At 44.2% G+C, this 20,293-nt stretch overlaps 1 protein-coding gene across 1 annotated transcript in view; it reads right to left on the minus strand.

Annotated features, from left to right (window-relative positions):
• unc13bb (unc-13 homolog Bb (C. elegans)) overlaps window positions 1-14,568 on the minus strand; it is a gene marked incomplete at both ends in the record, with an annotated part of 56,389 nt that extends 41,821 nt beyond the window's left edge. The window contains 7 exons of the mRNA XM_079179264.1: window positions 40-271; window positions 2,055-2,112; window positions 2,334-2,407; window positions 5,725-5,848; window positions 6,437-6,554; window positions 8,256-8,355; window positions 14,532-14,568. Coding sequence (XP_079035390.1) covers window positions 40-271; window positions 2,055-2,112; window positions 2,334-2,407; window positions 5,725-5,848; window positions 6,437-6,554; window positions 8,256-8,355; window positions 14,532-14,568 — 743 coding nt within the window. The remainder of the gene's footprint in view (window positions 1-39; window positions 272-2,054; window positions 2,113-2,333; window positions 2,408-5,724; window positions 5,849-6,436; window positions 6,555-8,255; window positions 8,356-14,531) is intronic.
• Between the last annotated feature and the right edge of the window lie 5,725 nt (window positions 14,569-20,293).

Genomic DNA, 20,293 nt, shown 5'->3' on the forward strand with positions numbered 1-20,293 from the left:
GTGGTCATTGGCTGTCTGCACTTTCGATATTGCGACTACCTGGTTCCCCTCTGGTCCCTGTAGTCCAGGTCTAGACTGTGGACCGAGTCTGTGCAGGAGTCCGGGTGGTGGTGCTGCTGCTGCTGCTGCTGCTGCCGAGGCCCCATGGGATACTGGTGCATGGAGGAGTTGGGCTGAGCCGTTGTGTGGTAACGCGGAGGCAGACTGTTACTCGTCTCGCTGCGGTAGTCGCTGTCCCGGTCGTCCACGGCGCTGTCCTGGTCATCCAGAGCTGCAACATGCAGACAGGGTGCGCTCAATATATGAGGCCTGACACTGACACTTCAGGACGTTTCATGTGACATTTAAATAATCGTTGCCAATCGTCAACCCGTGTTAAAAGCTGAGGATGCATACCTACTTAAAATCTGGCAACATAACAAAACCGTTAGGAGCTGAAGAAATAAACAGACTGGGGTCAGCGGATGCCAGGTTCATGGGGGGGGGTTGAGAGGGCAAAGGTGGTGCACCTTTATATTCCCTTATACGCTCTCCTGCTTAATGGCAGACGTTGAGCTGCTGTTAATCTGCGTTTTCCTATAGATGCTGTTGCTGTATCATCAATAATTCACAGATATAGCTTCAGTTATGTATAATTTGATGCTCTTTTGTTTTTCTACAAGAAAGATAGGGACAACATGTTTTCATCACATGCAGTTCAGACACAAGAATAGCTTCATAGAAATCGGATGTGGCAAAACAGTTTCGACTAGCAGTCCGGGAGGAGCGTGTGCAGAAATCTAGCAGTTTTACCATTACTTTAAAGAAAAGGCAACTGTGTGTTGTGCTACAAACGGGACACTTTGACAGCGTTTGTATTGTGCTACACTTATGTTACACTCGTGTCGCTCATAAGAAGAGCGCACACACACACACACACACACACACACACACACACACACACACACACACACACACTCTTTTGAAAGTGACCTTGCCGACCTTAATAATGTCCCTGAAAACTTCTTTCAGGAGCTGGTTTGCAGCGTGCTGGAGGGGACAGCAGACTTTATCTTTTCACAGCGATAGAGTGAGAGGGCCAAGGATGAACTGATTCTGTTGATATCTCTCGGGAGGACAACAAATGTCAAGGTGACGCGCAGCATGAATACAGTTTAGCAAAGACTGCCACCCATCACTTTCGCTCCTTAATATTTGATAAGGGCTCCTGTTGTTAAGCGGACTGCTAGAAATATTTCTACAGGTATTGCTAATTGTATCTTAATATTATTGATGTCAGTATTATCATTGGATTTAAAAACATGCGTGGATTTCAGGGCGAAAAAAACAAAAACATCACTGCTTTGACGAGTTGTCCCGACATTTTCTAGGGCGCGTGCTAAACCAATAATTTAAGGATAAAGTATATATTTGAAATGAGATTTATATGACATCAGCACAGAGCGTAAAGAGGAAAACGGCGAAAGCAGGGATTGGAAGTGCACAAAAAAGGCCAAAGGGGGATTAAGGGAACCACTGAGGAAAATCACGAGTTAAGAGCGAAATAATGAAAACAAAATGCTTGGAAGCCTTATCGAGGACATGTTATTGGGGAATACGGTGACAGTGGGACATGCAGAGGGCACTGAGGATTGGCCAGGGAGAGTGAATGCCATCAAAGTGTTGTTTTACATACTCAGTGGGTCAGCCCATCCGAAATAGTTGCCTGGTGGAAGTGCAGACGTTACAAAGTGAGAGGTACAGTCAGAGGATGCAGGGGTTGTGAAAACAAAGAAAAGAGTGCCCGTGTCGTCATAGTGGGAGGATGAGGGAAGCCCAACAGTGACCATGTTTAACATGCATATGGGCTCTCGGTTGTGTTTGCTAAAAAAAATATCAACTTTGTCTAGTCCTCATTTTTCAACTCTGAGTAAGAGTGTTCAACTGTCACAACATCAGGCAGCCCAACAGGGTTTAAGTAAGAGAAGAGGAAATAATATCAAAGCCTGAGAGCCAGAACGGTGGAGAGCCGGCTCCCTCTAGAGGCCGAGGGGAGAACGGGCGGGCACACTCACAGCACTGGGAGGCCGCAAATGGCAGCGGACGACTCTGAACGTCCTCCTGAAGAGAGTACTACAGAGGAGACAAACAGCAGGCGTCAAGCACGTCGCTCATGTTGCCGTTACTTCTCACAGTAGTTCACTAGCGCAGCTTCATCAACACTCACAACAAACATGATAAATGTAGCAGTTCTAAGTCATTAGAGCAAGTAGGAAACGGGAACATACAAGCGCGTCCTTTTTGACATTTATCAGTATTTATCAGCAGTAAAACGTTGTTGAGTTGCACTTCACCTCATCGTGGATTCCCATGGTATTGATGCGTTCCAGCTTGCCCGTCCAGTACTGTGCCTCGTCATCTGGGATGTCTGGTACAGAAATGTGTATAACACAGCAGATAAACATGGATGTAAAGTTTGAAGTCACCACCCTGCTCCCTCTAATCTCAAGCATTAGATCCCAGGATGCCTTCATAACACGTTAACGTCCCATTCAATTTCTCATGAGCCTCTTGGGGGGGTAGTTACTGTAGCAATGGCCACAAAACTTATAGGACGTTTTCAGCACAGCGACAGAGAACCAATGTCCAAAGATGCTACAGGTGAGACTTTAGGTGAGAAAACAGGTATTACAAGCGAGTTTATAACACATTAAAAATACAATATATATATATACACTGAACTCAAAGACTCTGAAACAATGTGTTCATCTATTATTATTATTATTAATAATATTAACATTATGATTAATACTACTAATATTACTACTACTACCACTAATATAATAATAATATTACAATTTATAATAATAATAATAATAATAATAATAATAATAATAATAATATCATCTCATTATTATTATTATTCATTTTGTTTTATTTGTAATTATTTTATATATTATTACTTGTTTTCTTTTCTCCATCACATATCTATTGTCGTTATGGTTGAGGTGGGTATCTGTTTGTTTCTGATGTTTGAAACATGACCTAACACTGTTAGAGTATACACATTGTACAACACGTTTTGGGGAAATAAAGAACATTAAGTGTATATTTGTCTCACAACCGACACATCCAAGCACAGGACGGGAGTGTGTGGTCTTGTTTCCCTCTGAACCTAACCTCTCTAACCATATCTGAGACTAGTGTACTGTTGTGTCTCTTGTTTTGATGAATTCATGGACAGTGCTTCCAGGACGACATGGGCATGAGGAGACTGTATTGTGCCATTTAGATGCAGACAAATTGAAGAATGAGCCTTTTCTGTGAGAGCAGAAACCCTCTGGAAAGAAGGATCTGCACAGCATAAACAACTTCATCTACTCAGTCATGGACTGCATTCAATTATGAATCAGCCAGGACCGATGTTTTTACATCAGGCCTGGCTGATGTATAATTTCTATTGGACAGAAAACAGTGGAAATGTGCTTTGAGTCTTTTTGTGTATGAGCTTCCAGCTTTTAGGATAGTGTGCATGGTTGAGATTGTGTTTCATAGTCGTCTGACTGAAAAGTTCATTTAACGTTGTCAACAATGTGTTACATCTCCTTCAGCTTCTTATCTCCTTATTCATTTTCAAATGCTCATTAAAACTGTATCGTGCAGAAAAGGCTTTTCATCATTTGTAATTTTTAGTTGTGTCGGGGCAAAAATGTGCTGCTAAGCTAAACCAAGTCCCATATGAATAAATACAAAAAGAAAGGAAGAAGTATCAGACCGGGTGCTCTGACCAGTCCCGCGCTGCAGACAGACGCACATTAAAAAGGCCACGCGCACAAAGGCCGGGGCTTCAAAGACACACCGGACCGCAGCTTTAATGAATGGCTCTGGTGCCACAGAGAGTCGCGGTGGCCTCCTGCTGCCTTGAAAGGCCTCCTCTTAAAAACGGAAAACGCAGCAGCTCTGCTTCGGCTTTGATGCCTTTTGATCGAAACGTTTGAGCCCGATATGAAGCGCCGATAACAGAGATGCTGTAGCCGGTGGTCGAAACACACACAGAGCAGGAGGAGACCTCGCAGAGCATTGAATTGTCCTCTGGGAAACAATAAAGTCTAATTAAATCCAAGGCATAGTTGTTTTTTTTTTATATTGTTAAATGAATTAATTTCTAGGGTCTAGCATGCTGTCTGAAAACCGAACAAGGTGTAGTGAGTACGTTGTGACTTCCACCTTGGAAAACATTAAAGCTCTTCTAATCAACAGGAGGCAGTGGAACATCTTAGCAGCTGAAGAGCGAGACATTTTGGATTATAGTTGATGGAGATCTAACAAGAGCCATAAGGAGGATGAATATCGGACTTATTAGATGGACTTATATGGATCATACAGACGGAAACACGACTCCAAAATTAGATGCAAATCATTCATCAATCAATTCAAATTTGTGGAGAAAAAAAAAAAAAAAGAACATCTGTTTACACTTAAACTTGGGTAAGTACAATACGGAACTGCCACCATTCCCTGAGTTCTTACAGTTCATAGTGAATGCACAAATTCTCTTTAGCGGCAGCTAGTAAAAGTGAAGAGTTTGTTCCCAAAAGATAAAACGTCATAGTCTCCTCACCGAGCTCAGGCTAAACTCTGTACGCTGAAGTGTTGTATTTTCAAGAGGCATCTTTTATTCATTTATAAAAGGGTTTTATGAAGTTTGGTGAATTAAATCAAATTCAATTCAATCTGAGATTTGATTTGTTAGGCCGTATCGCCCAGCCCGACGCCAAATGAAGGCTCATGTTAATGGACATTTAAAAAGGCAATTGTTTGCCAACATGTTACAAATGTATGAGACAATAACATGCCAGGGTTTTGTGGACTTCCTCTTGCCCCAAGTGGCAGAAAAACCTAGTTTTAAACTTTAGTTATATACAAATGTTGCTGTGGATCATTCCAGAAAAAAAGTGAGGAAATGACTTAAACGGTCCCACAGTCATACTCTCCACTTCTTTGTGGTATATATATATATATATATATATAAAAAAATCATTCTTAATGGTTCCTTAATCCTGTTGGCCACAATGGAACAACCTGGCAAAGACAAAATGATATTACTGAACCAAAGTTAATAAAGGGAGATCTGCCATTGATGAGTCAGTCCTAATCCCCAGTGGAAGCAGATAGAGACATTAGACTGTAAGACGAATATCTAAGAGCGCCATTTAGCTGTTCAACTCAAGTGTCCTCCTTCACATCACCCAATGAGATGATGTTATTTTCTTATGATTCAATTTCATTCAGGAAAAACTGTGACCTCGTCCTCTACTCGTGCACGTTGTTGTCTGTGTGGTCCTTTTGTTTCTTTACTTGAGGTGATGCTTGCATAAGACTACGGGACACCGGGTTACAGGACGTCATCAGTTAGTTAGACAGCGCTCCGGGCTGGGTAGCTCTTCCCAGCATAGCCTCGTGAAGCGGCCGCTGACATTTCGGCAGGAAAAACACGCGTGGCCTTTGTGTAACTCCGCGGATCAAGGTTTGGATTCGCCCCGAGGGAACCGGAATCACTAATGCCCCCCTCTACATCGTACACTGTTGTCGTGAGCAGGTACTTGAGGTGACAGCTGGGGGGGGGGGGGACGTCTTACGTAACCAACTGAACTTTTCAAAAGTGTGGTTCGTACGTTGGAGATTCGCAGCTAAAACACAGAGAAAGTGAAATAAATAACGGATTGGCAACACTTGATGTCTCACCAAAAGGCAGCTCGAAGCGCGTGTCCAGCAGGACGCGGTGGGGCGTCGGGTTCTTGGTGCCGTATATCTCGTCCGCCTTCATCAGGACCTCCGCGTCCAGAAAGATCCAGTCACCCGAGCCCTCCTGCAATTGAGATACGTACATTTTTTTGTATCGGTTTATTCGGTAGGGACAGTGCACATTATTAACACATCACTGTAAATGCACCAGAGTTAGCCAAGAGGCTAGTTTTTTATATCTGTAGTCTCTGGACAGATGTTGCAAAGTCAACCTAAGAAAACATGAAAATGAGTTACAAACAAAGTTATTCATCGTTTGTCCTTTATAAGCATGCAGAAACTAATACATCTAAATTAATCAATTAATATAAGTAGAAACATCATTCAGGACACCTTTACTCTACATTTTCAAGTAGGAAGACTTGAAAAAACAACACATGCAAAGCAAATAAATGAGGGATAATTATGTTAATAGAAACATGGACTAAAGACAAAATGATGCTGCATTGTTAGACAAGCATGCAGACTATGTAAAATATATAAATCAATATATATCTTTGAGCATTTTTATTATTTCTAAGCTAATATGAATGCCTCTTTTGTAAAAAAAAAAAGAAAAAAAATCAATCAGTGTTTTGGAAGGAAGTCCTTCCCACTGCATGTTGTACTTTTGCGCTGACTATGTGAATTGTGTGTGGGTGGCTGATCTGACCTCCTCTGATTGCTGGATGCCCTTCAGAGGCATCCAAGCCGTCCCCACCATGGTGTCCCAGATGAGGCCTTTGTTCCACACCTCGACGATGAGGCCGAGGTCCAGCTGGTTGATCTCGCTGAGGGTAAAGTAGGGGTGGCATTCATGCATCAAGTAATGTCAAGCTTCCATAAAAACACATTAAAAAGCCCTCACTTATAAACAGCGTGGGAAATGTAAGAGGATAAAAGAGCGGAACAAGGACTGCCTAGTTTGAGGCTTTGTTATCAGCATTTGTTTTTTAGAAAACGTACTAATATGTCACTCGACTCGCACTCACTGAGGCAGAAAGTGTCTCCATAATTACTGGCAGGCCCGACCAGCGGCTCATAACAAAGGCTACCTCGTCTTTTTGTTGTGTAATAGCTGTCATAATACATTCAGGCCTTGTTTTGTGTCATTCAGCGTGCAATTCAAAGGGCTCAAAAACAGCTTGATGACAGCAACAAAATGGCACAGCAAATCGTGAAAGGAGCCGCTTGACAAGGCCATTTGCATATTCTCATCTGTGGCAGTTCACAACTATCGACTGGGCCAAACAAAAGGAAGATGAGAGGAAAGATAATCAAAGACAGCAGCTAATGAGAGAACTGCGGGGGGGGGGGGGGGGGGGGGGGTCCAGGTGCAGAACGACACAGCAGTCTTTCTAAATCATGTGCTCATTCAAAACACCACAGAATAAACTAGAAACGTGCAGATCTCTGCCAGGTGTGTTTGCAACTGCAATATTTAATCAATACAACCCCCCCCCCCCCCCCCTCCCAACTGGATGTAGCTACATCCAGTTAGCTTAGCTTAGCACAAAGGCTAGGAACAGGGGGGAAACAGCTAGCTTCACTCAGTCCAAAGATAAAACATCTGCATTACAGACTGTATATACGATGTGGACGTCTTCGCCACCCATTGGGTTGTGGACTGCTCCAGTTCGGTATTTTGGGCTTTGATCTTCAGAACCAGGGCTTACTGTGCCGGATTCTCACAAGTCACTGAGGACAGAAATGATATCTGGTTTGCCGTCTGCCATGGGAATGCAGCGTCAGCAAGTTAGCTGCTGAGGCTCACGCTTTGGAAATGTGGAGTTCCCTTTAATAGAATTTACATTTGAATACAAGCATTTGGTTGTAACAGGTGGTACTGAGAATTGGCCGGAAACGCCGATGAATGGTTATGTTTTATGTTTGGTAACACCTCGCTGACACATCATTAATGGGACAGCAGAAGGATGAAGGTCTGGAAAAACAAACAGCGTTGCAATGAGGGAGTTCACAAAAGACAAACAATGACACACACATGCAACGACGAGCTGGCTCCCTCGTCGCCATAGATACCTTTCACGGGGAAAGTGAAATGAGGAAATTAAACCAATGAATCACTGGGAGGAAATGAACGGCAGCTGTTTAACACGATACTCGCATAGCTTGAAAAACAAGATACCTCCCCTGTTGATTTAAGAAGGGTGGGGAAATAAAAATATATGAAAAACGTAGAGCTCATATTGGATTTCAGAGCTCCCGGACCATTTCCATTATTAAAGAGTTTTGACAATTGCATGTTGATAAACTGAAATTTCATAAAAATACCGAAAAACTAGTGCTCTACACTAGGCCATGTGGGATGATTTTCATGACGACACAGGACGCAACATGCCGATTGTTTGAATAGACAAGTCCAGCATCGCGTGCAGAGTTGCGAGTGTTTTATATCCGTGTAGCATTTGCTTAGTCAACAGTGAACTTTGCATTTATTTATGACCCCGCCGTGTGCGTGTTTATTAACTTACAACATGAAATCCTGTTCCCAGCAGGGCTGGTCGCCCCGCACCGTGATGGTTGTGCTTTTGACATTCTGCACCTTCAGCGTCACGTAGGTGTTGAACTTGTCTGAAACAAAGGAGAGAGAAAAGGGAGATTGCAGTTTAAACTGGGACCGTGCAGAGAGGGCGGCATTAGAGAGAGACATGTGTGTGTGACTATGAGAAGAGGAATGAGTAGATGAGCAGTAGAGGAGATACAGATCTGTTGGTACAGCCTGAACATATCTGCAGGAAAAAAACATTCAATACTTAGTAATACTAACCATGCCAGTTCCCCTAACCACCCCCCCCCCCCCACACACACACACACACACACACACACACACACACACACACACACACACACACACACACACACACACACACACACACACACACACACACACACACACACACACACACACACACACACACACACACACACACACACACACACACACACACACACACACACACGCACACGCGCCAAGCCAGGCCGGGTCAGGCCAGCAAACTGACCCCGTTAATCTCCAAAGAGAGCCAGCCCCACGCAGCGGATACAAGTACAGGATCCAACTGCCTGTTATGACTCTCCTGCGCTGCGGATCACAGCCTCTCTTGGACTCCTAATAACTGCCCACCAAACACACACACGTCTCAGAGGCAGACGGTCCGCTGGTAATGCAACGGAGTGGAAGTCCCTCCTGACCTCTTACTGCTGCGGAAAAGGTCTCCGTCAGCCCCGATACGATCAAGGCTGAAGAAGGCGACATTCAGTGAGGTCAAAAGGTGACAGCCTTTACAAACAGAGTAGGAAATGAACTCCGTTGGTTTTTTTTCAATTTGTTTTTCGTTTAACTGGCACTGCCAAGACAACTTCCCCACCCGGTGATCTCCATCATTGGCGCCGCAAAACAATCGCCCGCGCCAGCTGTCAGCCCTGGGCGGGGTGATGGCTGAGGGGAGGGAGGGGGAGGGGGGTGGGGGGGATTAGACGGCCGGCGACACAGCCGCCACTGTTTCATTCCCCTCAGGACGAGGGAGCGTCGACACATGCCTGCCGATGTGCTCCGTTTCGCTCTGGTAGATAACCCACCTCACCGCGCCGCTGGTGGTCCTCCCTGCGACCCCCCCCCCCCCCCATTCCAGCAGCATAAACCCGACCCCCTATGGGGCACAAGAGCATGCAGCTGGAGGAAACGGCTTAGATTGAAATGCTGATCTTGAGTATGGGTTTGGGTTGTACGGCAGACTGGGATGGGCAGTAAGGATCAAATCTACCATCACACTATATGCACCTTTATACTGTGATAAATATTTATATTATTAAAAATGTCAAACTCTAAATGGAGGAAATAACGAGAAAGGGACGTTTTTAGCGTCTCAACTGAACTACATGGCAAATCAGGACAACGTGGTGCTACTCACTGATTTGCAAGAGTCCTTTATTCACAAAAGGTTTACTGAAACAAAGGGCAGAAGAACGAAACCGGGAATGCCATTAACCCCCCCCCACTCCAGTGAATGAGGATCTTAAACTTCTCAGCCTCGACTAACTGGAACGTACCACCTGCCCAGGTCAGCATAGGCTGTGCCGAACAGAGCAGGCCTCCAAATCACACAGAACAAAACAGTAACCTGAGATCTCTAACTTACTCTACGGGCGCCCGTCTACCGAACAAGCACAGAGACTATTAGGGAATGAGCTTTACTGTCTTCCTGCATCGTAACAGCGCCTGCTAAGAGGACATAATGAGGGAAAACACTCTACCTCATTGAGGCAGAACAACGACCCATAAATCAAACTAAACAAGCTTGTGTCACTCATACACCTGAATAGACGACGTATCAAATAAACTGAAACATTGGACTGGAATGAATAAGTAAGCAGGCACGAAACACTGTGAATGTTGGGGGACAGGGCAGCCTAACAGACCCAGAGGTATCAAAGGGACAGATAACTTGGTCGTAGTAAAGTCTCCACACTTCTATCAACAAGGGTAGCTTAGTAACGGAAGACCTTCTCATTCTAGAACACAACGTTCTTAAGACATTATAGCCTCCGAAACATTCCAATACTAGATAAAAGAACATTTTTGCCTTACTGAAGGTCGGATTTATTGGAAGGCGTATTAATAAACCGGCAGTGGCTCAGGGGAGAGAGCGGGACCTCCTTCAACCACGAGGTTGGCGGATCGATCCCCGGCGTGTCCCCATGTTGCTCCCCAGGCACTTCAAAGCAGCTCACTGCTGCGCCTCAAAATGCTTAGCGTGGGTTAAACGCTGTGGTCAATTCCCATCCATGTTCCTGTCTGTATGTGATGTTAAAAGAGTATACCGCCGGAATGACCAGCCCTACAAACAACAACTCACCAGTTGTTGTTTTTCAGTTTTCAATGAGTGCATTTCAGATTTGCACTTCCAAAAATATCAGTGAGTAAAATCATCAGGGCTACAGCTAGTGGTTATTTTGATTATTTTCTCCATTGTTTGGTCCATAAATTGTCAGATTGTCAGTTTCCCAAAGTGAGGTCCTCCCATTGCTTGCTGTACCGGACCAACAGTCCAAAACTCCCAAAAATATTCACTTTACCGTCACATAGGACAAAGAAAAGCAGCAAGTCCTCACTGAAAAGATGCAGCGAGAATGTTTTTGGAGCTGTACGATCAAAATAGTTCATAATAAATCAATTATCTTTTCTGCTTTAAAAAACACCACACACACACACACACACACACACACACACACACACACACACACACACACACACACACACACACACACACACACACACACACACACACGGTCTATGGGAAGTCAAAGCAAGGCATCAGCTGTTCCTTTGACCGATCACCTGACCACACTAAACAAAGATTTTTTTCCCCCGGTTGCCCCGGCGACGTGCTGAAACATTTACTCTGCAGACAGATAAGTCGACGCAAACTCTCGTCACAATGAGACAATAAACAACTGATACAGCTGGATTCTGACGACAGTCAGCTGACACGCAACATAAATAAAGATTCAACAAGGCCCCAAAACAAACTACAAAGAAGGTCCCTGCTACAAGCACCCTGAGTGAAAGGAGACAGACCTTATTAGTGTCCCGAGGGGGACGTTGGGACAAAACACAGGCTTTATTACAGAGGAGCCTGAGGGATGCTCAAACCCTTTCCCCCTAATTAGATAGTCCGTGCCTTGTGCCACATTTGGGCCGGCTCCCATGATTAGAGGAGATGAGATAAGGGAAGAGGATGTATGGATTAGATAAGAGCCACTTAGTGGCTGTGGGACGTTTCCAGCAGGTGCTGCCCACAATGTGGCTGATACAATCTGCACTGTTGAGGAGAAAGCAGCAATAACTGTGTAGTGTATGCCTGCACACTAAAGCCTGACATACTGGATCTGTCCAGCAAAAACATCACATTAACCCTCTGAAGCCCAAAACCTGGAAAAAGCACGTTTCCTTTAAACCGTTTATCACAGCCAGAAGCTGTAAAAACTGTCACAATCGTCCGACTTTTATCTTTCGGAGGGTCCTCGAACACATCATGTGTGACCAACGCTTCGGTCAGAAAAGACCGAAACAAAGCTTAAAATTGGGATATTTCATCAACAACTTTTTATTCGAAATGACTCATTTAAATGATCGCCCCCGAATAAACCTCTTGCTTTAACAAGATCCTGTAAAAAAACATTAAACTCTGAGCTCCTCAGCGCTACTAGGAAGACATGATTGACTCGCCAGAGAGCAACAGTCACGTGACAACAATTCTGTGAAACATGGACTGAACTGCAGGCTGCTGAACACAGAGCACTGAGGAAAGGATAGGCTGGAAGGAGAGGTTGTACAAATGTGAATAGCTCAATATATATATAGCGCGTAGAGCCTCTTTTATTTTTCAAACATCAGTAACACTTGTAAAAATGTTGGCTGTATAGATTCCACTTGTTTTCTTCTTCTCTTTTATGATTTCTGGCATTGTAACGGTTATAATTTGAGTTCTCTCTACGTCATCTTATACTGGTTGAGTTAGCTGTTAGCTGGAAACTCTTTTCTGGGGATGCAGAGATCCAACGTGTTCAGTCCGGATACCGATACCCGGGCTTTGGTCATCGACCGATTATCACCCATGTCAGTAATAAGCTGTATGCCTAACTTGGAGGAAGTGACTGGGATCAGACTTAAACATTGCTTTCCAAACTTTGTAAACAAACACACCCACACACGACCGATCACATGATCCTCACATAATATTGACTGATAGCCACCGATGTCTGTGTTCTTTGTTCTTTCCTAACTTTACTCAGGATTGATATACAAATATTAATAAGTTCATAGCGTGACTTCAACATTTAGCCAAGTTATAGTTAAATGATGCAATTATAATCCAGTTAAGATAACCAGACTGAAATGAAGGAAAGTAAATCTCATATACAAACACTTTCATCTTTGTGTATTTATCGCCCGTCATCTCGTCAGAGCAATGTTGAACAATGTTATCGTACTTCATTCAGGCCCACTTCATAATTATATACGGATATATCCATAATAATGCAGAAGTGACTGATAACATGCCAATAATATTAATAACAATATGATCATAATAATGTGTAACCTCACGTGTTGAGATGCATGACGTCACACATTCTCTCTCTCCATCTCTCACACACACACACACACACACACACACACACACACACACGTAAAGAGGAGGCAGAGTTGTGGGATGATGCGGCGCCCCGCTTGCGCTCTTCATGTTTTGGTGAAGCACCCGCTCGCCCCCCCAGCCCTCGGTCGAGCGTCTTCATCCATTATTGAGCGATGATGAGTTTTTCAATAAATTAGTCAAAGAAACGCAGGCGGCTGGAAGGTTGACATTTCAAATTCAGACCGCTCATCTATATTGCATGTGACACAAGAACATCAACCTAGGAGGACTTTTTGTTTTGGTTGGGACCACCTACAGAGACGTTTTTCCATCTTCACTACACAACAGTTGTGGACTGATCAGAATGTGAACAGGACACTTAAATAGAGGGGGGGGGGGGGGTGCAGGCAAACACTCGGACTTCCCGACACAAATCCAGCGACACACACGGCCCTTATCAATCCCCCAGTTTCCCGTGGCAATCAGTGGAAAGTCCATCAGAGGGCACCTTCACTTCCTCACACGCAGTACTCTCCACAAACAGGTCATTGGAGAAAGGGCTCAGCGTGAGGCCTGAGAGCTGTCCAACCCAAGGTGTGGTGAAAAGTGCAGGGCAAACACACACATCCCAGACCAAGCCTGTGTAAACTCTGAGGCCTCTTCTAATAAATCCCTACGTCGCCCTTTGCAGAGTCAGGGTGATCAGGAATCACAAGTGCCCGGATTATGTTCTTATGTTCTCACCTGAACCCGAGGCAGCAGGAATATGCAGCATCACAACACAGTGGAACCTGTCACCGTGCCCGAATTCTGAAGAAATGGCCCAACAAATTTAAAAAAGCAAGAAGGCAGCCCCAGACCGGCTTCTCATACGCACAGTGCTCATGTCACTCACATGGCAACATGTATATATTTGCACTAATTAACAGTAGAAGTACAACCTTTGGTATGCTAAACATCATGCCATTCTGACTTTGTCCTGGAGCCTGACTATACATTTCACCCAAGGGAGACAACAGGCTTAACTGAAGTCCCCTGATGTTTGCTCTGGGACAGGTGTCACATGTGGCGTGGCCCAGAGGGAGGGGGAGGGCAGAGAAGGCCAGCAGAGGCCGACAATCTAAAACAACTAAAACTATATCTCAGTGCTCGTGATGGCACCGAAAAAAATTAAAATCATTACGTTTTCCCAAAAGGTGAAGGAGGAGGGGCTAAGGAAAGTCCCACACTGACTAAATGCAGACACCTGCAGTTTAATTAACTTTAGCGTTTCCTGTCTCGGGGCTTAGAGGGAGGCGGGAGGCTGAACACCAGAGGGGATTTGCTTAGGTGGATTTGGATTTAGAGGCCACCAATCTAAGCTCACCTGTGTCGAAGGACACTGGGTTACATAATGCAAAAATCAACCCAGAGCTTTCGCCGACTCGACAGAATTTCGACTGATAAACCCGCATTGGGAGCGCACGTGACGTACTGACACCGTTTCCTGATTCATGCGGCTCCTGAACGGGAAGCTTCAAGGCTTCCAAAATTCAAACGAGGACGACAGACGAACACAGTAAACATTCATAACAGAAGTGAAACGGGTCGTGTGAAAACAGAAGCACTCACCTGGTGGTCCTAGGAGCTTGGCTTTTTTCACTGCAACACAAAACAAAAACAACGATTAGGCCAATCGGTGTGTGTGTGTGTGTGTGTGTGTGTGTGTGTGTGTGTGTGTGTGTGTGTGTGTGTGTGTGTGTGTGTGTGTGTGTGGGGGGGGGTCCACTGAAACGTGATTCTTCCGCTCGCATGTGATGTTTCGAGTGCAACGGTGGGAGAAGAAAAGAAAAAAAAAACAGGCCAGAAATTGTAAACACGTCTGGCCGTGAGTCATGAACAGCGGACAGGATGTCGTGTTATTGAGGCCCGACCGATTCATTTGTATGCGGACAAAGCTCCATCAACATGGATGAGCCCTTTGTTTTTCAAAACGTTATATATAAATATATATTTAAAAAAAAAGAGAAAATACAGCCAGAACTTCTGCTTCACTGATACACTATCTATTCTTCTATAAATGCAACCCTTAGTGAAAACCCTGCATCTATAACCGGAGCCTCTGCTAGAGCTCACAAGTCGCCCACATTTGATCATGACGAATGCATTTTGATCTGATTGAACAATACCAACTTTAATAGAAATAAAGAAGCATAAGCCCAGGCAGATGTATCACAACAGCTGGTAAAGAAAACACACAAAAAAACAATGGCGAAAGTGGGCCAGGGCAGATGGGTATTAAGATAAGAAAATAAATAAATAATATAAAACTAAGAATGTTTGGCAAAAGCGGCCATTACATAAAACATAAAATAAAAAAAAACTATTTAAGTAGGAAAACAAGCCTCGTGGTGTATTTGGGTGTATATTTAGATCATCTTTAGCCCCTTGATGCATACAATAACGTTTAAGGGATTGCGGAGCGCTTTGCAGGGGATTAATTGTGATTGCTGTGGCCGGGATATGTGTTCAGGCATATAAACTCCTAAAGCTCCGGAGCCCCGCCGCAGCAGATGGGCAGGACGGGATGAGGCAGGCACAAATGAAGCTTTCATATTTTCATGTAACATGCCTTAAAACGACTACGCAGGAGAGAGAAGTAATAATAATAATAATATATTTTATTTATATAGTGCTTTTCATAATACTCAAAGACACTTTACATTAAAATCATCATATAGTAGTTATTGGTTTTCCTGAAACAGCGATTTACAATTTTAGCCACAAACATTCACCAAACATTTTTTTTCCAGTGTTGTCTTTCTGGATAACGGTGGTGGGAAAAAACGTTATCACAAAAGGAGGAGGAGAAAAAAAAAAAAAAAGAGGAACTCGTCACTTCTTCCAAAGCATTTCCTGTCTGGTACTGTGAAGCGGAAAGGGAGCAGTGAAATGTGGAGGGGAAACTGGCGGTGTGATATTTTGTTTGGCTTTCCACTAAGGCCTTTCAGCCATGGGTCACACTGTGGGACACAGAGCAGAGGGCAATAAACCAGGGGGGCCATAATAGTGGAAACTGATGCTTATCATTTTCTGTGCTGGGCCATCCATGGCTTTAGAGGCCATTTAGCTCACTATTTGGCAGGGCGAGTTGCACAAATAACCTATTAACCTACTGTGCCTCCACCTATTTAAAGCATGTGCATGTTTTAAGTCAGTTGATTCTGGAGCACTCCTTTGGTTGTTCAACTTCAGACATGTAGCGAATGACGTCAATTCTGGAATAGCCCTGGAGCTTTTAACGGTTATGTGCCTACACCTTATTTTAAAGGTGCATAATACGAGATTGGGAGCATTGCGGCACAACGGCTCTCAACGTGGCGATGGCTGAGGGATGGTGCTAACAGCGCTAACGGTACAAACCATGGGCAAACGTGCTGACAAAGATAACGTTTTTTAACTTGAGGGAGAACCGGAGGGTGGATGGTACCCTTCAACGATGTCAGGAAGAGCTCCGGAGGACTTTACTCCACTACAACTTAAGATAGCAAATAGTTGTTTGCTGCTATACTGATGCGCTGAATGTCGTATATTGTTCCTTTAAACATAACAGCCAATCTTCTCGCTGATGGTCTCGTTTATGTATGTAGGTCATATTGAAGCATCAGTATAAAAAAAAATAATCCTGGGCCTTTTTCACATTAGACAAATATTTTTGGCACGTCATACAGGTGTAAATTATAAAATAAATGATGACTGAATTACATTCCGCTGCGTCCTTTCACGGTCCTGGTGCTGTGCATACTGGCTCACTGGTACACCGTCATGGTTTACGGGGACCCTGCCCCATCAATCACGTTATTAGTAACATCTGTGCTTTTCCTACCATGTCGAGTCAAAGCTTCGGCGGGGGAAAAGGTCTGTGGGTTCAGACGCACCATGGAGTCACACGGATCAAAACAAAACTTTGAATAGTTCCCAAAATGTTCTACTTTGACTGTTTGATTAAAAAGTTGAAATTTCACCACAGCATAGGACAGAATAAATGTTGCCCCGTCTGACTACTTACATAAACTGGACAACAACCAACATATATATTTTATTTTAACTTAAAAAGGACATCATCAGCTAGAAGGTGAGGCAGAGAACAGGAAACAATAGGAACAGGAAGTGACACCATGGGTCTACTACTGTTGCAGTCAGCTTCCGCTCGTGCTGGCTGTGGGATCTGATCAGTGTAGGAGGCAGAGAGGGAGCAACAGATGGCCAGGGGATTACTCCCACAATCTCTAAGCGCTCTCTCTGCCTCCGTCTCTCATAATTCCACTACTCTGCCACTCGCTACACTCAACCACTCTGCCTGCAGCTCTATCCTTTCCGGTCCTGCGGGGGCCTACGTTTCTCATCCTTTATTACATTGTTTTCTTGAGGTATCTCCTCGACTACTCACTTAACTACGGAGCCAAAGTCAGCAGGCTTCACGCAAACAGTGTTGCTGCAATTGTGTTGACTACTGCTGTGTTCTTAATCCTGGAGCGTGTGCCGGGACAAAGAACTGCTACATCCCTTTTGGAGTATAACTAATGTGTTCTTATTAAATCAGAAGAATGAGCACACAAAGGGCGTGGTGATGCATGAAACATCCTGAGCCAATAAAACCCTAGGACCAATGTAGGAAGCATGGAGCTAGTTTACTTGCACCAACAAGGACTAAAAACTTCTCTTGACAAACACTTATGTAATGTAACAAGGAATGTTCCAACACCTTTTTTTCCATTCCTGATACCTGAACTTGCGTATCGGCCGATAAACAACTAATACAAACAACTAGTGCTGGGCGGTATGACCAAAGATTTGTATCACGGTATTTTTTAAGATTCTGGCGGTTTCACAGTATTTTTTTTCTCCCTTGACTGGGTTTTTATATAGGTTTATAGTGGCTTACTCTACTGTCAGGAGTACATCGAATATAAAAACATTTTAATGTCATCATGTATAAAGGCTTTGCTTACTGTAGGGTTTGCTCGTTTGTTCGTATAATGTTGGGATAGCAGTTTGGCTGAAGTATTTTAGCCCCGGTAAGACATACCTTGAATCCAGTGTTTTAATCATTGCTGTGAGCCCGTCTTTCTCGACTGTCTGTAGCGGGACCATGTCCTTGCATAAAAAACACCCCTACTGTTTACCCACAGGTGCGTAGTACTAGCTTGCACATGTGCTGAACCGACCGGGCAGGATGTACGGATCGGGTAGCGAGTGATGTGTGTTGTTGCTGTTCCTGTGGAGGAAATACCGCCATCTACTCAATCCACGACCAATTCCCTCAAAAAAACTTGCAGGAGACCCTGTTGAGACCAAGACCACCCACAAAAGCTGCCGTGTACGAGCTCTTAAACTGTACTCCAGCTACCCCTCTCTACACTGGAGCGGTCACGTGTCTTGACTCTGTACAGCTCCCCCACTTCTGCACCACGCGTCCAGTCAGCCCTGGCCTGATCGGCAGCAGGAGTCCCCCCCACAACCACTTATCTGTTGTGCAAAGACATCGCCTTGGTGATAGGGCATCTCGACTCCCAATAAATAAGCAACATTGTAAAGCTGTGCAATCAGGGGGATGAGTCACGTCATCGGCTAATCACACAACCCCCTTTTTTTCCCCAAGCACCCTTTCCCTCCGTTATCTCCGGGCTGCATAGCTCCTGTGCCAGCTCACGTTTGTGACGACCGCGATCGATAAACGGACTGAGCGCGAGCTCGAGGACCCGTTTGGTACAATAACTCTGGATTGTCGGCGCCATTGGGCTGAACTTTCTGAAGCAAGAGGGGCCGAGCTGACTTACCTCTTTTGTGACCTTTTCCCTGCGAGGAGCCTCTCTCTTTCTCAGCCTGGTGTATTGATGCAAGATCTCTTTTGAGGCTTGTTGTTTAAAGGCGTCACAGAAATGTACTTTGATTTTTCTTTTTCAAAAAGGAGCAGACAGGTTCAATGATTTTCTGTTGGACTTTGTGTTCCCCATACAGTCACAACATGTGTTGTGTACCTGCTGCAGCTTTGATCACTGCAGTTTCTTTTAGTGCCACATGTGGAGTGGCTGATGTGCGGTCAGTCTTAATTATATCTTTAAAAATGTAAATACCAAGTCTTCCTGCAGCCTTTTAAATTGGAGGCACCATGCCTATTCTGAAATATAAAAAAAGTGTCCTCCAGCATCACATTTTTATGAAATATAATATAAGGCATTTTAAGGGTCAGGGAGAACGAGGTGCGGCGCTAAGGTAGCGCACCGTTCAATGATTAAAAGGTGCAATGTGTGACATATAGAAATATAAAAATGAACTAAAACCATTAACAGAATGTGAAGAGTTTGGAAGTGTTGATGTTACGTCAAAGACCATGTGTTGCGTTGCAGAGATATCTGCTGAAATGAGCGTGCCAACCAGCTAGCCCCGCCCCGTCTTGTAATGCAATACCACTTGTTCCTGATGAGGCGACGGTGAGTCACTGTAGCGTCCCGGTCCAACAGGAGAGGACGAAGACGGAGAGCTGCCCCAAGCAAAACAAAGAGTACGGAGACAGCTCTTGGCCGAGTAAAGAGACGAGGCTCGACGCTGAACTTGCGACGTTTCTTTGAGACTAATAGGTAACATCTGATGACAACCGTACTGAAAAACACCCCAAATGGCGTCGACATGTGGTTTTAATGCGTTTGTTTTCTTGGTAAAACCGAGCCAAGCAAGCTATAAATTTAGAGCGACAATGTTGCAAAAGCATTAAAGAAACGTCTGATCATTTGATTTTACAAATTTCTACCTGGGGATGAATAAAGTATATATCTATCTATCCATCTCTAAGACAGACGGTGTTTGCTGGTTCGCAAGCATGCATGAGTGGAGGTATCTGGAGGATATTTGAAGGGGAGGGGGGAGGGGGGGGGGGTGTAAATGCCTGTAAAGGCCTCAGTTATTCACTCATACATGTCTGGCACAAACTATATAATAAGAACAATAATATCTCTAGTACTGGACCCAAATATTCCACTATTCAAAGATTTGTTTCTTTTGGTAGGTTTTTGATTTTTGACTTTGGATATTCTCTTTTTTTGTTGTTGTTGTTGTTGTTGCTGCTTTTTTAACCCCTTGGGATTACAAACGCACACCAAAACCTTTTGGAAAATGCTTCTTATTCAATAAAAAAATAACGCTACATGCATCAATAAAGGAGAATAACAGAATCCTTAAAAAATGTTCGCCTTTGATTAAGCAAAGGACGCGTGTCGCAGCGCTCCGCGTGAGAGAAGCCTCTGACTGCGTGACTGCTGCTTTAAGCTCTGTGCTGTTAAAGTGGTCACCGCTAATGCTTCAGCAATCCACATGTTAAACTTGATATCAATGGA

This window comes from Pholis gunnellus (genome assembly GCF_910591455.1).
Source record: "Pholis gunnellus genome assembly, chromosome: 18".
In the NCBI taxonomy this organism is placed as follows: domain Eukaryota; kingdom Metazoa; phylum Chordata; class Actinopteri; order Perciformes; family Pholidae; genus Pholis; species Pholis gunnellus.